Genomic DNA, 21,002 nt, shown 5'->3' with positions numbered 1-21,002 from the left:
GGTACCTCACTGAGACACCGATTAGTGAGAGATAAACATAAAATTATACCAAGAGAAGGAGAGAGAGATACATACAAACATCACATTCGACAAGGAAAACCTGCCCTTGTCGGGTCTCCTGAGGAGGTGATGAGTGGATCCTGAGGGTGAGTGACCTGGGCCCAGAGCCTTATTCCAGGCAGAAGCGACAGGAGCAAAGGCCCCACAGAGGGATAAAGCAAAGGACCTGGAGCTGAAGAAGTCCGATGGGCTGGGGGTCCAGCACTGTGCTGGAGCTTAATCATAAGTCCAGTGGGGCCTGAACCCTCTGCATCTCAGCTGCCATGCTTACTCAAGAGGAGGCTAATTTCATTCGACTCACAGGCTTGTCTTCAAATGAGAGGGGACTTCTCCGACAGCCCAGTGCTAGGACTTTGCCTTCCAATGCAGGGGGTTCACTGGTCTGGTCAGGGAGCTAAGACCTCACATGACTCCCAGTCAAAAAACCAAAACAAAACAGAAGTGATACTGTAAAATTCAACGAAGACTTAAAAAAAAAATCAAATGAGAGAAGGAAGGCAGAGACCCATGTGTGCCCAACACACTGTTGGAAGTCCGACAACTGGGAGCTCCTGACGGATACTGGCGCTCAGAAAGAATTTTCCTGCAACAGGTGAAGGAGGACGGAAAAAGGTCCTCCCTTCTGAAGGAGGACAAAAAGAAGATTCAGTGCCTCAGAATCTTGTAAGATGATAACTCTGGATCTACATTCAGCCAAGCGAGCTCCATGAGCTGACAGACAACCTTCTGGTCTAAGTGTGGGATTTCACAAGGATGTTATGTCAACTCTGTTGTAAAATAAAAGCAGAAAACAACCATATATCCATCAACAGGGCCTGGTTAGACAAACTATGGTATTGACAGTTCAAAGGGATACAATGCAGCACTTTAAAAGAATGATGTAGATCTACATGCAAAGTATTGATAAAATAAAGTGACCTCTAAAGTGTAGAGTTAGGAGGAAGACAAGTAATATACATAACAGTGAATAAAGCAAGCGACTAGTGATTAAACATGTACATATGTACATGCGACTTACTCAAGCCATGCTCATCTCTGGAAAGACAAACCCAAGACTGATCACTGTTATTGCCTCTGGGATAGGAAACACATTTCTTTTTCACTGAATATACCCTTTTATGCTACTTGGTTGTTTAGCATGTGAGTAACAACGTTTGTCAAGAGTCCAAATTTTGATAATTTTCAATTGTTTAAAAAAAAAAAATCCAGTCTTTGACAGCAGACAAACCCAGATCTGTCACTTCTCAATACAATCCAAAAAAAATAAGAAAATTATGAGACAAGAAGAAATCTGAACACTGATATTTGTTGGTATAAATGAATTATCAATAATGGAGGGCTGACAATGATATTTGTTTCAATTATACTTGATTGCTCTATTTGTTTTCTTGAATTTTGTAGCTATATTCTGAAATGTCTAGAGATGAAATAATGCCTAATATTTGATCCAAAACAATACAGAAGGGAAAAGCAGGTGTTGGTAACTTGAAATAAGATTGACTGTGACTGACAATAGTTCAACCAAATGATGGTTACATGAAAGTGTATCACACACCTGCCGACCTTTGGGTGTTATTAACATCTGACATCATAAGAAAGTTTTAAAGCAAAGAAGAAGCTGTTATAAGCCTGCACAAAAAGAACAAGATGCTCTTAGCAACATGGTTTGCAATAGCAAAATACTGGAACAACCACAATGTTTATGAACACACAGCCAGATTTAAAATAGTGCAGTATTTCATTCAAGAGAGAATTACAGAATTAACAAAGTGAACAAATTCGGTGGGGAGTTCTCAAGCAGGGGTGATCCTGCCCCTGAGTGGACATCTGACAATGTCTGGGGACATATTTGGCTGCCATGACTGGGGTGGCAGGGGCCGGGGATGCTACTGGACCCTAGTGAGTAGAAATTGGGGATGCTGCTAAACATCTTACGATGCATAGGACGGCCCCCGACAAAGAAGGAAATGGCTCAAAGTATCAAGAGGGCCGCAGTTCAAAATCCCTCTATTACCGTGGCCCCCAACCTTAAGACACCAGGGACTGGTTTCATGGAAGATAATTTTCCCACGGGCCGTGGGGGGGAGGGTGGTTTGGGGATGATTCTCGTACGGAGCACACAACCTAGATCCCTCTTGTGTGCAGTTCACAGTAGGGTTCCTACTCCTAGGAGAATCTAATTCCACCGCTGATCAGACAGGAGGCAGAGCTCAGCTGCTAAACTGAGCGATGGGGAGTGGCTGTAAACACAGATGAAGCTTCACTCACTTGCCCACCAACCACCTCCTCCTGTGTGGCCTGGTTCCTAACAGGCCACAGACCAGCACCAGTCCGCACCCTGGGGCTTGGGGACCCTGCTCTGTTAGATCTACGTGGGATGGTCCTCAAATCATAATACCAAATAAACACACACTCATGAAAGAAACATATGCAGAAGTAACAACAGGTAGGTAAAAGTTACCCAAAACTGAGACTATTCACTGCTATGGAAATTTATCCATGTAGTAACGTCTAAGAACAGGGAGGGGAAGGATATGTGCCAATTCCACAATATCGATTATGTGTGCGGGGCATGAAATGTTGCCAAGGGGGTTTAGACAGATTCTTTAACATGTTATTTATTTTACCCCTTCCCACCCAAAGGAAAGCCAATGGAGTGAGGGCTAATGCATGTAAAATCTGGGTGGGGGTGCCTAGATGCTCCCCCTTTTAGTCTCTGTACTTTTCCATGCCCTTGACATTGAACACATGTAACAGAAGGGTTGCGGGCAGCAGAGGTGGTGGGCAGACAGACAGCGTGGGCAGAAGGACAAGGCTGGGGCACTCACCGGCCCCCGCAGGTCGATGAGCTCCTGCCGCATCTGGGAGACGAGGGCTTCCTTGGCCACCAGGGCCCGATGCAGGCGCTCGTTGAACTCGATCAGCTCCCCGTGCATCTCCGCCACCTGCAACACACAAGAGCCAGACGGTGAGGCTCGGGGGCAGACCCTCCCCACGGCCCATCCCGCCTTCTCCGAGCCCACCACGGGTCAGCTGGCATCGAGAGGCTGTTGGGCTGGAAACCATGAACGCTGCTTCCTTGTGGATCAGTTTTGGCTTGTCTCAGGTCAGATTCAGAGAAGGAAATGGCAACCCACCCTGGTGTTCTTGCCTGGAGAATCCCATAGACAGAGGAGCCTGGCAGGCCATGGTCCATGGGGTCGCAGAGAGTCGGACACGACGGAAGTAAGCAAGCACGCACGCGTGCAAATCCACCTGTTAAGCTGAATGTGTTTTTGACTTGGTGGAATTGAACACTTCAGCATCAATGGCCCCAGTTTACAGTCTGGAATATGACTGTATCATGTCATTTTTGGACCTGAGGCTTTTATTCTTAGGAAATGAATACTTTTCTAGCAAAGACTTTCTTTCTCATCCGTGTTGTGCCTGTCAAGAATCCCCGGCTAATGGCACGAGTAGAATGACTGACTGCTTCTTTTTTTTTTTTTTTTAATGTATTTGGCTGTAAAATTTATTTTTATTAAATTTATTTGGCTGTAACATTTGTTCAGTTGTGGCACGTGGGGTCCTTGTTGAGGTGTGTGGGTTTTCTCTCTAGTCGTGGCACATAGGCTTAGGTGCCCTATACCAAGTGGGATCCCAGTTCCCTGAGCAGGGATCGAACCCACATCCCCTGCACTGGAAGGTAGATTCTTGACCACTGGACCCCTGGGGAAGTCCCTGATGAATGATTTCTGTTCATCGAGGCTTTGGTTTTGAAAACCGAGACCACAGAACCAGAGCCTTGTTGAGGATGGTGATGGTGAGGACACACCTGTGGTAGCACAGATGCACTGTGGCCCCTGCGTGTTCTCTGCCAGGAAGACGCCTGAGGTGGGTATTACTACTCCTGACACACAGACAGAGGAACAGTGTCAGAGGAGCCTAAGGAGCAGAGTCAGGGCCACATAGCTAAGGCTGACTCCGGAGCCCTGGCTCCTGATCACTGGGCCACATGCCACAATCCTGCCCCTCCACTGTGCAGCCACGCAGGCCTGCAGAGAGCCTGCAGATTGACCTACATTTCAATACTCTTGGCTGATCCCAAACAAAAAATGGAGGTTGGGATAAGATAGCCTATGACTGGTGCACAGAACCAGTAACAGACCTTTCCGCGTGTAACATACAAAGGGAACAAGGATATCCCATATGGTCAAAGCACACAGTTATTCCTCTGATTGTAAGAGTGATCTTGGGACTTCCCTGGCAGTTCAGTGGTTAGAACACCACCCTTCCACCGCAGGGGGTACACGTTTGATCCCTGGCCAGAGATCTAAGATCCCACATTCCACGTGATGCAGTCAAAAAAATAGAAAAAAATAAAAATAGGATTTTTTAAAAAGTGATCTTATTGGGGCTTAAAATCAAATTAAAATTTATTTTAAAAATTTTTTTAGAGAAATGTGAGGTATAATCTTGCCATGCTCATCAGAAACCATGAAAGAAGACTCTGGCAAGTACCTTACAGAGAACATCCCCCCGTCCTGAATGCAGAGGTGAAGCAGACCCCAGCCAGCCCCTGTCCTCCTGCCCCTCCCAAGAAATCACCCCTCCTATACCCAAGACTTTAGCCAAGTACTTACTATGTTCAGTATAATGCATAAACAGTATTAGAACATTTATAATAAGTACTCTAGGTGAAATATAAAACATACTGTTAGAATACAGAAGGGATATAAGGAGAAGTTTTGTGGGCAAAAAAGAGATTAACCTAAATCTAGATGCTTCAGAAGGAATAAAGGTAAGCCATCATTTTATTTTTTTGAATATATATAAAAGGTAAAAGGCACAGGGAGGAAATACAGAAGATACTAACATTAGTCAAGGGATATTTTTTGTTTCCATTCTTTCTACTTTTCCTTACTTATCAGTTTCTTAATAATGAGCACTCTTTCATTTATCAGAGAGAATAACCACTCAGGCGCTTTAAAAGAATTAAAATTCTTCATGTGTAACTCAAGGAAGCAGCCAGGAATTTCAGGAAGAACCTGAAATGTATCAGGTTCCCAACTACAATGCTGATGCTTCTGTTAACTTGCTCAGTGGATATTCACTCAGATGGCAATCCCTCTGTCTCCAAGGTGCCACCTTATTCAAACCAGTGAGAAATGCAAAGTAAAAATGGCACAACAGACACTGTAATGGCCACACAATTAACTAATGGAGAATAAGCCACTGAGCCTTTGACCAACCTCTTGTGTCATACAGACCTAAAATCAATATTCCCCAGTTGCCTTATTTTTGTATAAAAAAGCTTAAGATGACCTTCAGGCCTTTCACAAACAAACACAACATCACTAATACATCACTAATAATACCTACTTGATTCCTCCACACAGAAATCACACAAACCCTCCTCGAGCTTCCTTGGGGCTAAGAATCCATTTACCACACAGTAAGCAGGAAACACACACAACTGCCAGTTTCACTGCTAAATACCTGCTAATATGCCCCTACAAGGTACAAGCTTTAAATAAATGTCACCGTCATTTCCAAAGCAAAGTAGGGTTTTGCTTTGTGTTCATGTTTTGTTTGGCAGTGGAAGCCAGGGTGTTAAAACAATTTCCCATAAATGCATAAAACACTGGAACATGCCAGCTGCAAGTGGTGTTTATCACCAACTGTCAAAACCCTGGTTCTATTTTGCAGCCAGAGAGTAACTTGACCACATCAGACAAAGCTTTCATCTCACTAGAGAATGGAGGGGGGAAAATCCTGTGGAACTGAGGAGACAAAATTTGACAGTTTCCAGCACTCATTAAAACAGCAACGCTCATTGTTACTAAGCTAAGTTCTGAAACCCTGGATTTCTCCATTACATATCCCCACAAACAGTTATTGATATAAACAGCTTTCATCTTACATAAACCACACTGAGCTTCCTATTCCTCAAATAACTCTTTCCAAACTATAGCATAACTAGAAATGAATTCGAGATTCAGAGCCAGCCTCAGAAGAGAAATGTGAAATCACAAATGGTTCCCATTATCATCAAAATAAAAGGCACAACCACTGCTTGCTGGAATTTCTATGAGGCTCTGAGGACACTTACAGGTTGCATATGACCTTCCTTCCCTATTTCCAACAGCCGCAGGGAATGAGAGAGAGAAATGTCCCCTAATCCTTCTCCACCAAGGAGCAAGAGTGATCTCCCCAAAGCAACAGCTGATGTTGTCACCTGCTGTTTAAAATTTTCAATGCTTCCCACTGCCCTAAAGATAAAAATTCATCTCCTTGCAGATCTGGCCTCAGCCTCTCTCCCTAACACCACCTTCTGCCCCCTCCTCTCTCGTTTTCTCCCCAAAGTCACTCAACCCAGCGGGTCTTCTACGTTCCATAAACATGCTGAGCTCTGGGAGCTCACCTTGTGAACAGAGAGGAGAAAGACACAACCAGCAGAGGAAATGACTGGTGCAAAGGCCCAGAGGTTGACAGGAAAGGCAGCCCAAAGAGGTGCTTTGAAAAGGCTCAGGCTCTGATGCAAGACAAGCTTTGGTTGGCTCTCTTAATGCATGCTCTTGCGTGAGTCACTTAACCTCTGTGACCCTGAGGCCCGTCACCTACAAAACGGGGATTAAAAACCACACTCATGGACTTCCCTGGTGGTCCACTGGTTACGAATCTGCCTGCCGATGCAGGGGAGACAGGGGTTCAATCTCTGGTCTGGAAAGAGTCCACATGCCGTGGGACAACTAAGTCAGCACGCCACAACTACTGAGTCCATACATACTCTAGAGCTTTGGGCCGCAACTAGCAACCCCACATGACTGCCGAATCCCGCACGCTCTATCTAGAGCCCATGATCCACAAGAGAAGCCAGCACAGTGAGAAGTCTGAGCGCTGCGATGAAGAGTAGCCCCTGCTCGCCAAACCTAGAGAAAGCCTGTGTGGAGCAATGAAAACCCGGGGCAGCGAAATAGTCAGTTCAGTCGCTCAGTCGTGTCCAACTCTTTGCGACCCCATGGACTGCAGCCAAAAATAAATTAACTAAAAAACATAAAGAAAACAACACTCATCTCACAGGGCCGCGGTGTGGATGAAATGAGCTGCAGCCCTTAGCAAGCTCAGTACTGTGTCCAGGCGTGGCGAAGCCTCAGTGAGTGAGAAGTGGTTGTACATGGAGGGTGATCACACTAAAGGGACATGAGAAAGGAAGAGAAGGACAGGCAGATCTCTGGAAGCCAGATGGAAAAGTGCCTCATGAGCCGTAACGAGCGGCTCAGAGGGCTGTGGAGAGAGACTCGCTGTCCTCCAAAGCGGGAGCATCACCCGGAGAACTGCTAACCACCCACCAGGCACTGTTCTCAGTACTGGGGCGCAGGGAAGTCATGGGGCTCACATCCTAGAAGTCAGACAAACTGGACTAGCACTCAGAGAGAAAGAAGGACTTGGAAGGAAGACGGGGTATCGAAAAAGGTCTCGTCCAGAGAAAACACTCAGGAGTCACTTCTCTGATTGGCCTTGACACATGCTAGGCAGCCTCCCATGGCTGATCCACACCCCAAATCACAGTCAGGCACTCGCTGTGTTCTAGGACCATCAATGCTCAGGGCCGTCTTAAAAGTCAGCCATGGGACTTTCCTGGTGGTCCAGTGATTAAGAATCCACCTGCCAAGGCAAGGGGCATAGATTTGATTCCTGGTCCAGAGAGATTCCACATGACAAGGACCAACTAAGCCCGCGAGCTGCAACTACTGAAGCCTGCAGGCCCTAGAGTCCCTGCTCCACAACAAGGGAGTCCCTGCAGTGAGAAGCCACCACGACTAGAGAGTACTCCCCCACGTGGTGCAACTAGAGAGAAGACCCTACTTGGTGCAACTAGAGAAAAGCCTGTGCAGCAACGAAGACCCAGCGCGGCCAAAAATAAATGAATAAATAAAATAACACCTAGATGGTAGCATGCATGGCTCCCAAGCTGTGTCTGGAAGGTGCACAACTCATGAGCTAATAATCAGTCATCATTTGGGTCTCACCCTTTAGGCTTGAGAGAAGAGGGGAGAAAGATTTAAGAAGTTTAAGTCACCAAACTGTTTGGCAATACCTGTCAAACTTTTAAAATACCTCACCTTGTTGTTTAGCAAACCCCTACAGGGGAGTATCCCATGTCCATACCTGTGCTCAAGCAGTTTAGCTCCAAATGGCTGGAACCCACCTAAGAGCCCAACCACAGGGCCCAGTGAAGTCTATCAGGCTCTGCTGCGATCCCCCACTTCCTGCTGCTGGGCAGATATCACTAGTCAATCAGTGCTTTCTTCCTCAAGAAGACACTCAAGCACCCCTAACCAATCGATCAGAGTGCTGGCCTAGAGGATGACACCTATTTAGTATTCCTGGCAGAAGGGGTTGGGGGAAGGTGTCAGAGAAGGTGACATCTGAGCTGGGCTAAAGATGATGCCTTTATAAAGATGATGCCTCTATAAGATGATGCCTTTGGCGCTTCAAGAGGCTGAGCAATCCCTTCCAGCTGGAGCATCAGGGAAGATGCTCTCTGGAAAAAAAAAAAAAAAAAAAGTGTCTGTGAAAAAGCTCTCAAGTCTGTGAAAATCCCAGGAATCATCATAATGACCTGCCAAATCATGGAAAGATTATAATTTTTTTAAAAATGCCTGTGGCATTTCCTTTCATATCAGAATGTTCTATCTAACCACATTCAAGTAAATCTTGCTTCACCGCTCCTCTGGCTACTGAATGAGACACATCCTGATTAATTAGACCAAGATACCTGGGGTTTCCCAGATGGCGCTAGTGGTAAAGAAGCTGCCTGCCAATGCAAGAGACTTAAGGGACACAAGTTCGAACCCTGGGTAGGGAAGATCCCCTGGAGGAGGAAATGGCAACTCACTCCAGCATTCTTGCCTAGAGAATCCCCATGGACAGAAGAGCCTGGTAGGCTATAGTCCACAGGGTGGCAAAGAGTCGGACAAGACTGAATCGACTTGGCACGCACACACCCCCAAATTGTAACAGCAACTGAGACTCTTCTGGTCATACCCCCAAACTCTCAGAGAACACTGACTTGATGCCTCAGAATCTACCTCGAATTTATAAAATGCGAAGGCTGTGTGTGAGTCCCACTGACGATGGCTGTGGGGAAAGACCTGGAACCTTCCATTGTGGTGAGGATACTGCAACCGCCTTCGAGAGACAAAGCCCTCACCAGCGGCTACCAGTCTTAAAGGGTTGTTTTGCTTTGTTTTTCTCAAGTGGGCTATTTTAAAGGCTTTACTGAACTTGTTACAATATTGCTTGTGTTTCATGTTTCAGCTTTTTGCCCAGGAGGCATGTGGGATCCCAGCTCCCCCACCAGGGATGGAACTTGCCCCTCCTGCATTGGAAGGTGAAGTCTTAATCACGGGGCGCCAGGGAAGTCCCTTCACACACCTGTGAACACCAGCTATTCATTGGGCCTCTTCCGGGCATTAGATCACCCAGCTCACGCGACCCTCACCACCCTCCTGTGAGTGGCAGGGCTTCTTACACAGGGGGCCTTGAGGCTCAGAGAGGTCAGGCTGTGAGCCAAAGGCATCAGAGTCAGAGCCACTGTCTGTGTCCCCTGCCCTCTACCCTGGGGTGGGGTGGAGCCGAGGAAGGAGCCGAGCCCTTCGGGGGTTGAGGAGATGAGCCAGTCCCGCAGAGTAAAGGGGAGCAGCGCAGCATGGACCAGTGGCTCCCGAAGCAAGCCGACGATTAGACGCTTGGAGGGCTTCTCAGAAATACAGATTTCTGGATTTCACTCCTAGAAATGCTGATTCAACATGGGGGAGTCCAGAGTAATACTTTTTAAAAGACCCTAGCGTCCATGATGCTCAACCAGACTTGGGAACCGCTGGCAAAGACAAGGATGGGGAAGAGAGTTCACACACACAGACGTGAACTGCGAGCGTTTCGGTTCAGCATTTGTAGAGTCAGAAGGTCATGGACGCTCCTCCACTTGTCGGCTCTCGACTGCTGAATTCTCAAGGAGGTGAACAAAGCCGCGGCCAGAGAAAAACCTCATCTAGCCTACCGGCCAACACCAGCCAGCAGCGAGCGCCCCGGGCAGGACGGTTCCTCCTGCGGTGGCACAGGAGTTCTGCCACAGCGCTGCCTGAGGCCGCCAGACCGGCTGGGATGCCAGCGGTCTGCTACCATCTGAGGCAACCACAGAAATTCGTAGTAAGCATTTCAAAACATTTGAAGCCATCTCATCTTGGTATGAAATCCAGGAATTCCACAGTTTTTCTAGTTTTGGGAGGTTTTGTTTGTTTGGGGTTTTGTTTTTTTTTTTTTTTTTTCGTATTTTACAAAAGTTCCAGTCTGTAATGAATTAGAAATACTTAAAAAAAACAAACAAAAAAACAGGTTATTCACAGTTTGAGAAGCACCTATGTATATATATCACACATGCCATCCTTGAAACAATGTCTTGCATTAATAATTATTAGAAACAATGACTAATTATAAGGATTTTAAAAAGCGAAAACATCACCATTTTTGGACACAATTTGTAAAGCAAGTAGAAAGGAAAAATAAGAACCAATGTCATCGACATCTGTTGGTCTTTAGATGTATACACCCTATTTCCTTGTTACAGTGTCAATGTAGGCTTGAAGATTAAGAAAATCACAAACCTTAACTGAACAACACACGTACAGACCTAGCCCAGGACACAGACATTCTCAAAAAATTACAGCTGATGGCTCAGTAGTGAAGAATCCACCTACCAATGCAGGAGACGTGGGTTCCATCTCTGATCTGGGAAGATGCCACATTCCACGGAGCAACTGAGCCCGTGCGCCCCAACTACAGAGCCTGCGCTCCAGAGCCCGGGAGCCGCAACTCCTGAGTCCACGCGCGGCAGCGGCTGAAGCCTGTGTGCCCAGAGCCCGCGCTCACAGCAAGAGACGCCACTGCAACGAGAAGCCTGTGCACGGCAGTGAGTAGCCGCCACTCAACTAGAGAAAAGCCCGCGCAGCAACGGAGACCCAACACAGCCAAAAAATAAAAACCACACTTGCCACTGCCCTCATAAGACTGACAGGGAGCCTTTCCTGCAGCCATCTGATCATGCCCATTTCCCAGAGAAGGAAGGTAAGGCTCAGGACCTGAGCAGCACACCAAAACGAAGGCAGGAGAAGGTAAGCACCTTGCTCAAGGCCACAGCAGCAGAAAGAAGTGAAAGTGATAGTCGCTCAGTCGTGTCCGACTCTTTGTGATCCTACGGACCATAGCCTGCCAGGCTCCTCTGTCCGTGGGATTCTTCAGGCAAGAATACTGCAGTGGGTTGCCATTCTCTTCTCCAAGGGATCTTCCCAACCCAGAGATTGAACCCAGGTCTCCTGCATTGCTAGGCAGATTCTTTACCAGCTGAGCTGCGGGGAAGCCCTAAGCAGCAGAACTGGTTTTCAAATTTCTGGGTCCGGGTTCTGAGGCAGACTCTCTACGCTGCCTCTCTGCACACACCGTGACCAGTATGCTGAGCTGGCATCTCAAGACGCCAGAGGACCTGGAGGAGGTGAGGAGCCTGGGGTTGAGCACTGAGAGCACCACCACACACGTGCACACCCCTGGAAAAGGTGCCGTCTCTGAGTGTGCCTGAGGCCTAGTCTGGCTTATCACAGGCCAGTCTGCACCAACACCCACCACCCCCCGAGGAGACCCTGGCAGTACAGAAGGAGCACCCAGAGTGAACAAGAACCTGAGCAGAGGCAGTCCGACGGTGGGACTCAGGGTCCAAAGGAGAAACCCAGCAACTTGGCCGGCAGCCAAAGTGAGACTTGTTTAACACGGTCTTTGCTTCATACACAGGCACTGCGGAAACCAGCAAAGCAAATGCCAACCGGAAGACGCTCCAGGGACGGTGAGGGATACTTAGGGACGTGCAGCATCAACGAGCCCTCTGAGTGAGGCTGCCCTGATCAGGCGTAGAAAGATGCGGGTTGTGGAGGTCAAACTCGGGTCCCGTCGATTTGCTGTCAGGTGACCTCTGACTCCTGGTATCTTTTCTATAAAATGAGGGTCTGTGCCCTGTGGTCCGGGTTATCATGAGCAACAAAAACATGACAAGAGTGTGGGCAGCAGTCGGTGCCTGCCACAGGGCGTGATCCTGAATGCATCCCGAAGGAGTGCCTTCTCTGGCCAGCCGGGGTTCCAGGCACTTTACAGGAGCACATGCCATGGCCTGGGAGGTTGAGCTTGTGTCCATTTTACAGATGACGAAGGCAAGGCTCAGCAAGGTAAAGTGACGGTTCAAAGTCAGTTAGACTGAGGGGTGTGAAGTGGAATATTTCCTGCCACACCAGTAAAAAAAGATGTCATAGCCGTCCGTGATTCCGGCCCTCCAAATGTGAATTTCTGAGCCCCGAGGGCACCCAGGAAAAACAATTCTGGGTACCAGACAGCCATCTGAAATTCCCCACGGCGAGCGGTGAGCAAGGGGCTAAAGATGTGAGAAACCAAATCGTAGGATGCTCACCAGAGAGCTGAGATACACATAAAACAAATGATTTCAGTGAGCCCAGACTCCTGCGTCTTATCATAAAGTGCTAAATCCCTTAACTTGAAATATCTGATTTTCATTAATTAACAATAATCTTTTGATGTTCAGGCTACCTCCTCCTTATTACAAACTTCTATATAACCTGACTCCTCTCCCTCCCGCCCCGTCAGAGCAGTTCTCTCAGCGTCACTTGCGATGCTGGATCCCAGGCCTGAAGTCCTAAACACTCCACCAAATAAAACCTAACTCTCAACTTCTAGGTTGTGATTATTTTTAAAGTCGACGTGGGCTCAGGGTCTCGCATCTCCAGAGTCTGCCCAGTTTTCCTGTGCCCTCCAGCCCACCCTGTGCTCTGATTCTGCTATGGGGCCGGCCCCAGAAAGGCGGGCAGGCTCGCCCTGGTGAGGCAGAGCTCTGGGACCTCAGGACTGATCCTCCTAGACATCACACTGTCAAGCCACCAAGTGACAGGTTCGCCGGAAGCTGGGGGAGGACCAGCTCCATCCTCAAGTGCCCCCCGGACAGCGCCACGTGGGCTCCCTCTGCAGAGCCGCTGAGATAAGTTCACACTGAAGAGACTCCCTCCCTTCATCTCCTCTGTGTTCGGAAAGCTGAAATTGAGGAGGGGATGCTTAAAGACATTTGCCTGGGATTATGGTTTCACGGGGGAGAAGGAAACACTCAGAACTAAGAGATTACGGGACGCCTCTGAGAAACAGACGCTGTGTAACTGGTACGGCCCCATGGCAGAGCTGCTGCGTCCCCATCCTCAACACTGGCCCTGGTTTCCCCTGATGCCCAACCTTTCAGAGGACACACCAGGGGGGCCGGGGAGAAAGGTGGCACACAGCAGCAGCTGATAACCTGCCCAGATAACACCTTCTCTTTCCTGCTCTTCCCTTAAAGAGCAAAGGCGGGGCATACAGAAATGACAATAATAAAAGAGCAGCCAACCCCTTCCTGGAGGTCGTTTGAGACAGATGAGCGAAACAGAGGGAAATAAAGCAAACACAAAACCTGGGTTCTAGCGCTCTGCTGAAAGACGTTCTCATGCACGGCCTCTGAGGTCTTTAAACAGGTTCCATCAACTGTCCCACATCCTGGGACTTCCCTGACAGTCCAGTGGTTAGGACTCTGCAATTCCACTGCTGGGGTCATGGGTTCAATCCCTGGTTGGGGAACTAAGATCCTGAGTGATGCAGCCACAAGAAAATAAATAAACAAATAAATGACACGGTCACCACACTGGTGAAACATGACCAGAGGGGCTGCACAGCCTGGAATTTAAGCACAAACTCCAGAGTCCAGAGTCTTGGGATTAAAAACCACCTTCCCCCACTTCCTAGCTGTGACTTTGGGCATACAGCTTTCACAAGCCTGGGCCTGGAAACCCAAGTTCGATCCGTGGGTCGGGAAGATTCTCTGGAGAAGGAAATGGCAACCCACTCCAATATTCTTGCCTGGAGAATTCCAAGGACAGAGGAGCCTGGTGGGCTACAGTACATGGGGTCACAAAGAGTCGGGTATGACGCAGCCAATAACACTTTCACTTTCAGGCATCTAGGTGTTAAAGGATCTGCCTGCCAATGCAGGAGATGCAAGAGACTCAGGTTCATTCCCTGGGTCAGGAAGATCCCCTGGAGTAAGAAACGGCAACTCGCTCCAGTATTTCTTGCCTGGGAAGCCCCATGGACAGAGGAGCCTGGCGGGCTACAGTCCATGGGGTCATAAAAGAGTCTGACACAAAAGCAGCACCAAGGAGAGCACCCAGTGTCACTGGTCCCGTAGAATCTACAGCCTTCGGATCTTCAGAACTGTCCCCTCTCTGTCATCTCTGTCACCCCAGTCTTGGTTGAGAAGCCCCCTGTTTCCCACTGCTCTCTCCTCCTCGGCCCCACACACAAGCTGATGCTCAAACGGCATCCCTATGACCCAAACTTGAGCACATCCCTTCTCTGATTAAAACCTCTCACTGATGCTGACAAAGAAAATCACCAGAGGTCTGCAATTTGTTTCCAAATGACACGAAAGTCAAGACATGGAATACGGTTGGCCTTGGGGAACTGGAGCCATTTGAGATGATATGATGCATAGGGGTAGGGACATGACACTCTTCTGCCCATATTAAAATTCTTCCATAATCCAAAGTTTAAAATTTTATTTCAATCGATCCCCATGAATTTCCCTGGCATGGTATACAAGCAATAGGAGAAGGGGGGAGGGGGGAAGGGGCGGGAAGAGGTGGGGAAGGGAGGAAGGAAGTAGGAAGAAATATTTCAAAGGAAAAACCAACACTGACCACGTGAGATTACATGCTGCATCTCCACCTCCCTCCAGGCACATCTCCTGGAATCCTATCTACCCTTCAAAGACGAACTCACATCTCAGTTCTCCTTACTCCCCAGATCTTTTGACACATATATCCATCTTCTCCATAAATGATTCCTCAAGAGTGTAGGAGCAGTTACGGTTTCATGAGCACTTACTTATTTTCTTGGACTCCAAAATCACTGCAGATGGTCACTGCAGCCATGAAATTAAAAGATTCTTGCTCCTTGGAAGAAAAGTTATGACCAACCTAGATAGCATATTAAAAAGCAGAGACATTACTTTGCCAGCAAAGGTCCACCTAGTTAAAGCTATGCTTTTTCCAGTAGTCAAGTATGGATGTGAGAGTTGGACCATAAAGAAAGCTGAGTACTGAAGAATTGATGCTTTTGAACTGTGGTGCTGGAGAAGACTCTTGAGAGTCCCTTGGACCACAAGGAGATCAAACCAGTCAATCCTAAAGGAAATCAGTCCCGAATATTCATTGGAAAAGCTGATGTTGAAGCTGAAGCTCCGATATTTGGGCCACTTGATGCAAAGAGCCAACTCATTGGAAAAGACCCTGATGCTGGGAAAGATTGAGGGCAAGAACAGAAGGGAGCGACAGAGGATGAGATGGTTGGATGGCATCACCAACTCAACAGACATGAGTTTGAGCAAGTTCTGGGAGTTGGTGATGGACAGGGAAGCCTGGCGTGCTACAGTCCACGGGGTCGCAAAGAGTCGGACATGACTGAGCGACTGAACTGAACTGAGCACTCACTACATGTCAAACGCTTTCAGGGCCACACCAGCCACAGCCCCACAGGGGCCCAGTGAGGGGCATGTGGGCTTAACAAAGTTCCCACGTGGTCCCCAGAACCACATGCCCTTGTGCAGTGTACAACCTGCACAACCGCACACAGACGCCTTAGACATTTCGCTAGATGCAAACTGCTGCTCCATTTTACAGGAGAGGAAACTGAGGCCCAAAGGCACTGGGACTATTTGCTCATGGTCCCACAGAGATGAGGGCACTCAGGGACACCTCAACCCACACTTATTTTGTTACACAAGCCCCACCCTCCACTCTCCGCCCCCTGCCAGGAGGAGATGTGGCCCGGTGGGGCAGCCTCTGCACACAGCAGCACACAACGCTGCTCCCCAGGCCTGTCCTGGAGCACAGGCTCTCATTCAGCCCCATGTGTCTTCCTGGGGACCGAGGCCAAAGCCACCGACAAAACCAGACATTTCCAGGGCTCGTTTCTGCTGGATCAGTGAAAGGTAGGAGGCCACAGAGGAGGAGAGGGTGAAGGTTCCTTTCGGTAAACACAGCAGATAATGTCGTTTACCTGGCATCATACAGTGGTTGTAATTATAACCCATCACCACTACAAAAGCACTGTGCTCTGCGGGCTTGTGAAAATGGGTCAAGAATTACTCTGAAAGGCTCTGCTGGCCTCTCCTTTCAAAAGCACCTTTGTTACAGACTTGCTCACGGAGGACAACTATTGATTCCCAGGGATCGTGGACTTGGAAGGCAGCTCGGTGTTGGCCTCATCTCCCTGTCCAGCCCAGAGGTCCTTCTCCAGCCTTCTAGTGTTGAGCGGGGGGAGGAAAGGGAGAGGCCATCATCATCAAGAACACACACTTGCTGAGCACACACCCTGGGATGGACCCAGTTCCCAGCATCACCCCTCCATGAGTTCATCCACAGGCAACCTGTTGAGGCCCAGCCACGGCATTCTCTGGCCTTCAAAAATTCACTGGAGATTCCCCGGTGACTCAGTGTAAAGAATCCACCTGCCAATGCAGGAGACGCGGGTTCGACCCCTGACCAGGGAAGATCCCACATGCCTTGGAGCAAATCAGCCTGAGCGCACAACTGCTGAGCCTGTGCTCTAGAGCCCGGGAGCTGCAACCACTGTCGTCACATTCTACAGTTACTGAAGCGAGCATGCCCTAGAGCCCTTGCTCCACAACAAGAGAAGCCATCGCAACGAGAAGCACTGCAACCAGAGAGTAGTCCCCACTGCCGGCAACTAGAGAAAAGCCCACATTTAAAAAAAAAAAAAAAAAAACCAGCATAGCCAAAAATATGTGTATGTCAGTCACTCAGTCGTGTCTGACTCTTAGCAACCCCATGGACTGTAGCTTGCCAGGCTCCTCTATCCATGGGAATTCCTAGGCAAGAATCCTGGATTGGGTTGCCATTTCCTTCTCCAGAGGCTCTTCCCGACCCAGGGATTGAACCTGGGTCTCCTGCATTGCAGGCAGATTCTTTACCATCTAAGATATCAGGGAAGGCAGCCAAAAATAAGTAAATAAAAAATTTAAAAAAAGAAATTCATCTTCAGTATCCAAAAATGCTCAAAAATTGATTCATTCAACAAATTTCTATTTTGCATTGACCAAGCCCTGTACTTCTACCAAGTATTACAGACACAGTATCAAATGAGAGAGAGAAATCCCTGCCTTGGAGGGGGTCTCCATTCTAGCAGGAACACACCCCCACCAACCCCGACAAGGAGACAGAGGGACAAGGAGGTTCTGTCTTAGTCAAGGATGACAAGTCCAGGGCCTGGATTCTGAACCCTGAGTCCATGCTCACTGCCACCACAAGGGACTGACTCTTGCCTCGGGGGTGGTTCATTTATAAGGCTCCTCCTGTCTGCGGTCGCATCTGGAAGGACTTCCTTCACCCATATAGGCACTGGCTTGCATGCCGGGTGCTGTCCTGGGTGCTGGACATCAGTGGGGACCCTCAGGGAACTCCCGAGATGCTGATGGTCCCCATGCAGCGTGGCCAGTGTGCTAGTGGAACACACCGGGGTCCTGGGGGCACAGGGGAAGGCGCCCAGCCTTGGGGGTTGGGGAGGAGTGCACCAGGGGATGGGTCCCAAAGACGGTACCCAAGGTGAGGCTTGTGGGGTGGGAGGTGGGCCAGCAGGAGGCAGGAGAGCCAGTTCACGATCAGGCCCAGCTGCTCCCCGGTCCCAGCACTCGTGTGCACCTCCCCAGGCAGTGCTATGCTCAGTCATGTCCGACTCTTTGTGACCCCAAAGACTGTAGCCCATCAAGCTCCTCTGTCCATGGAATTTACTAGGTAAGAATACGAGAGAGGGTTGCCATTTCCTACCCAGTCCCCCAGGCTCGTGGGCTATCAAGTGGGGACCCACTGTGCTGGCGGGTGGGAGACCCTGATGGGCCAAGAGCTGACCTCAGAGCCCAGGGCTGGCACACAGGCGGGGCAGCTTATCTCATTCCTGAGACCCAGACACCAGACCTCAGAAGTTACACAATATCACAGACCTGCCACTCGCTCCCCCATTCAGAGGTTTTCTCCAGAAAATATTTCACCCTCAAGGGTTGTTTTTACATTTATGAAGCAGGGTGCTCTGGAAAGCGCAGGATTTCATATAAAAATGTAAATCAAGAAATTATGTGGCTCTTTGTCACATTCTAACGTCTTCCAGGAGTCAGGGGAGGCCAGTGCATTTTTAATCACATTCCTTTGGAAGGAATACAAAGCACCCTCCTAAATATTTGAAACAGGGCTCAATAAATTACGTCCAAGTTTCCAAAGGAAGACAGTAAATGAAAAACATTAAATTTTATGAGCACCAGAAACTGTTTTTCTCCCTGGATGGTCTCTCTCTCAGACCGAACAGCACTGGCTTAAAGCCGAGGGGGGCCCCTCCAGGTTGCCACCACCTAGCTTCTCCAGAATGGAGGACAGGCTCATCGGAGCAGTGAACTGTGGACACGCACGATTGCAGCCCGAGCCCAGGTGGGCAGTGTGGACCCGTGCTGGACGATGAACCCGGAGCACCTCCACACGGCGACGGACACGGACTGCTCCCCAACACTTCCTTTGCCAAAGAAACAGAGTCCTTGCCCGTCAGCAAGTTAAACAGGTGATGTCTGGCCTAAAAAACTGATCGGCCACTCACTTGCATAATAACTCAGCCCCCAAAACACCGAGGAGACGCTGAGGTAGAAATCTACTTATGCCAAGAAGCAAAACCCATCAGTGGGTTTGACAGCACACTGAACGTTCTCCACCAGCCTCAGAGGCTCCTCTGGACGCAGCTACAGAAAGAACACGACTCTGACTCCAGGACGCAGCCCATCGGGCTGAAGCAGCCAAGGGCGGGTCGTGGAAGCGTCCCTCTGCTGCTACTCGGCCCCAGAGACTGTCACTCAGCACTGGTTTCGAAGAAGGATCTGTCTGCTTCCTTGGTGCTCGTATTCCAAGGACCTGAGCTGGACTGTTCCAGATGTGGGATAAGTGACAGCTGCCAGGTCAGGACTGGCAGCTCCGGGTTCCTCCAGGAGGTCATTGTCCTTACATTGCTGGACAGACTGCCCCACACGTCATGTCTCCACTAAATGTCTGGGTGAGTGGGCTGGGAGATGCTCTCGAGCTTTCTTCTTCAAAGCGAGATTTTAAAAGTCTCCTTAGGGTATTTATATGAAAAAGGAGTGGAGGTTTCTGAAAAGAGAAGGTGGCAGCCTCCTCTGGCTCCTGGACCAGTCTGGGGGCTCCAGAGGTGCAGTGGAGGAGTGTAAGGAGACAGAGGTGCATCCCCTGGAAGCAGGAGGGAGAGGGGAGAGGACTCTGGTCCTGTGTGACTGCTTCCATGTGCTGGACCATGCCTCACCTGCAGGTGTCTTCTTCGGGACATTCTGGAAAGGCAGAAAGGTCAAATTGGTGGCTTAGGGAAAGGGAAGCCTTAGTGGGTACTTTAAAAGATCGGTATCTCACAGTTTTGGGAGCAATGTGGCACTGGGACATGAAGGGGGCTTTCGGAGAGAAGACAAATCTAGATTTGCATCCCACAGTTAGGGAGCATGGGATGGACATGTACACCCCACTGTATTTAAAACAGATAACCAACAAGGACCTAGTGTACAGCATGGGGAATTCTGCTCATATTCTGTAATAACCTAAATAGGAAAAGAATTTGAGAAAGAATAGATGCTTCATAACTCAATCAGTGGGCTATACACCTGAAATTCACAGCACTGATAACCAACTCTATTTCAACATGACCAACTCAGCGGACATGAGTTTGAGCAAACTCCAGGAGACAGTGAGGGACAGGGAAGCCTCGTGTGCTGCAGTCCATGGGGTCACAAAGAGTCGGATACGACTCAGCGACAGAACAACAACTCCAATGTAAAATAAACATTTTAAATGTATCTTTAAAATAAGTAAATAAACACAGATTTGTATCCCAGCTCCATCACCTGCTAGCTGGGTGACCTTGAACAGGTGACATAAACTTAAGCTCAGCGTCCTGTGTCTTTGTCTGTGAAATGGTCTAACATACAGGCTGCTTCGGCTGTTTCAGAAAATAAAATGGGAGAAAATATTCTCCCGGGCCTGGCCAAGGCTGGTGCTAAGTGAACGCTCAGCCCCCCTTGCCTTCTGCAGCCTCTTCTAGTACCAGCCCTAGGGGACGGCTGCAGGAAGACGAGGCTTCCTCGTACCCTGATGTTCCACTTCAAAAATGGGACATCGAAGCACACATCACCTGCTGTCCCTCCAGAAGACACAAAGCAAAACGAGCGTCAAGGGTTTAGATGCAAACCCTGGATAAAGAAAAACACTCTCTCCTAATATTCATGTGTATGTGTGTTCAGTTGCTCAGTCGTGTCCGGCTCTTTGCGACCTTATGAACTGTAGCCCGCCAGGCTCCTCTCTCCATGGGATTCTCCAGGCAGGAATACTGGAGTGGGTTGCCGTTTCCTTCTCCAGGGGATCTTCCCAACCCAGGAATCGAACCTGCATCTCCTGCATGGACAGGCAGATTCTTTACCACTGCGCCACCTGGGACGCCCCCTAATACTGATCCCTGTCCTGTGAGAGGACAGTTGCAAGATACCAGAGTCAACAACACAAAGGGCAGTCAATGGGAAGCGCCAGTGTGGCCGGGCCAACCTGAGTGGTGGCGTCACACACAGGGCGGTGTGAGCAGAGCTTCACGTCCTGTCACAGTGCCACCTGCTGCAGGACCTTTTTTTGTTTAATTCCTGCCAAGAGTGGCTCTGCAGTCAGACTTATTTATGGCTCCCATGCCACCTCGAGATGATGAGCAGACGCTATTTTGAA

At 48.9% G+C, this 21,002-nt stretch overlaps 1 protein-coding gene across 1 annotated transcript in view; it reads right to left on the bottom strand.

Moving 5' to 3' along the window:
* SNX29 (sorting nexin 29) overlaps positions 1–21,002 on the bottom strand; it is a 576,513-nt gene that overhangs the window by 215,569 nt on the left and 339,942 nt on the right. The window contains exon 16 of the mRNA XM_065924349.1: positions 2,889–3,005. Coding sequence (XP_065780421.1) covers positions 2,889–3,005 — 117 coding nt within the window. The remainder of the gene's footprint in view (positions 1–2,888; positions 3,006–21,002) is intronic.

Source organism: Muntiacus reevesi, chromosome 2 (assembly GCF_963930625.1).
Source record: "Muntiacus reevesi chromosome 2, mMunRee1.1, whole genome shotgun sequence".
NCBI lineage: Eukaryota > Metazoa > Chordata > Mammalia > Artiodactyla > Cervidae > Muntiacus > Muntiacus reevesi.
Note: the sequence above shows the minus strand (reverse complement) of the source record. Positions and strands in the feature narration are given on the sequence as shown.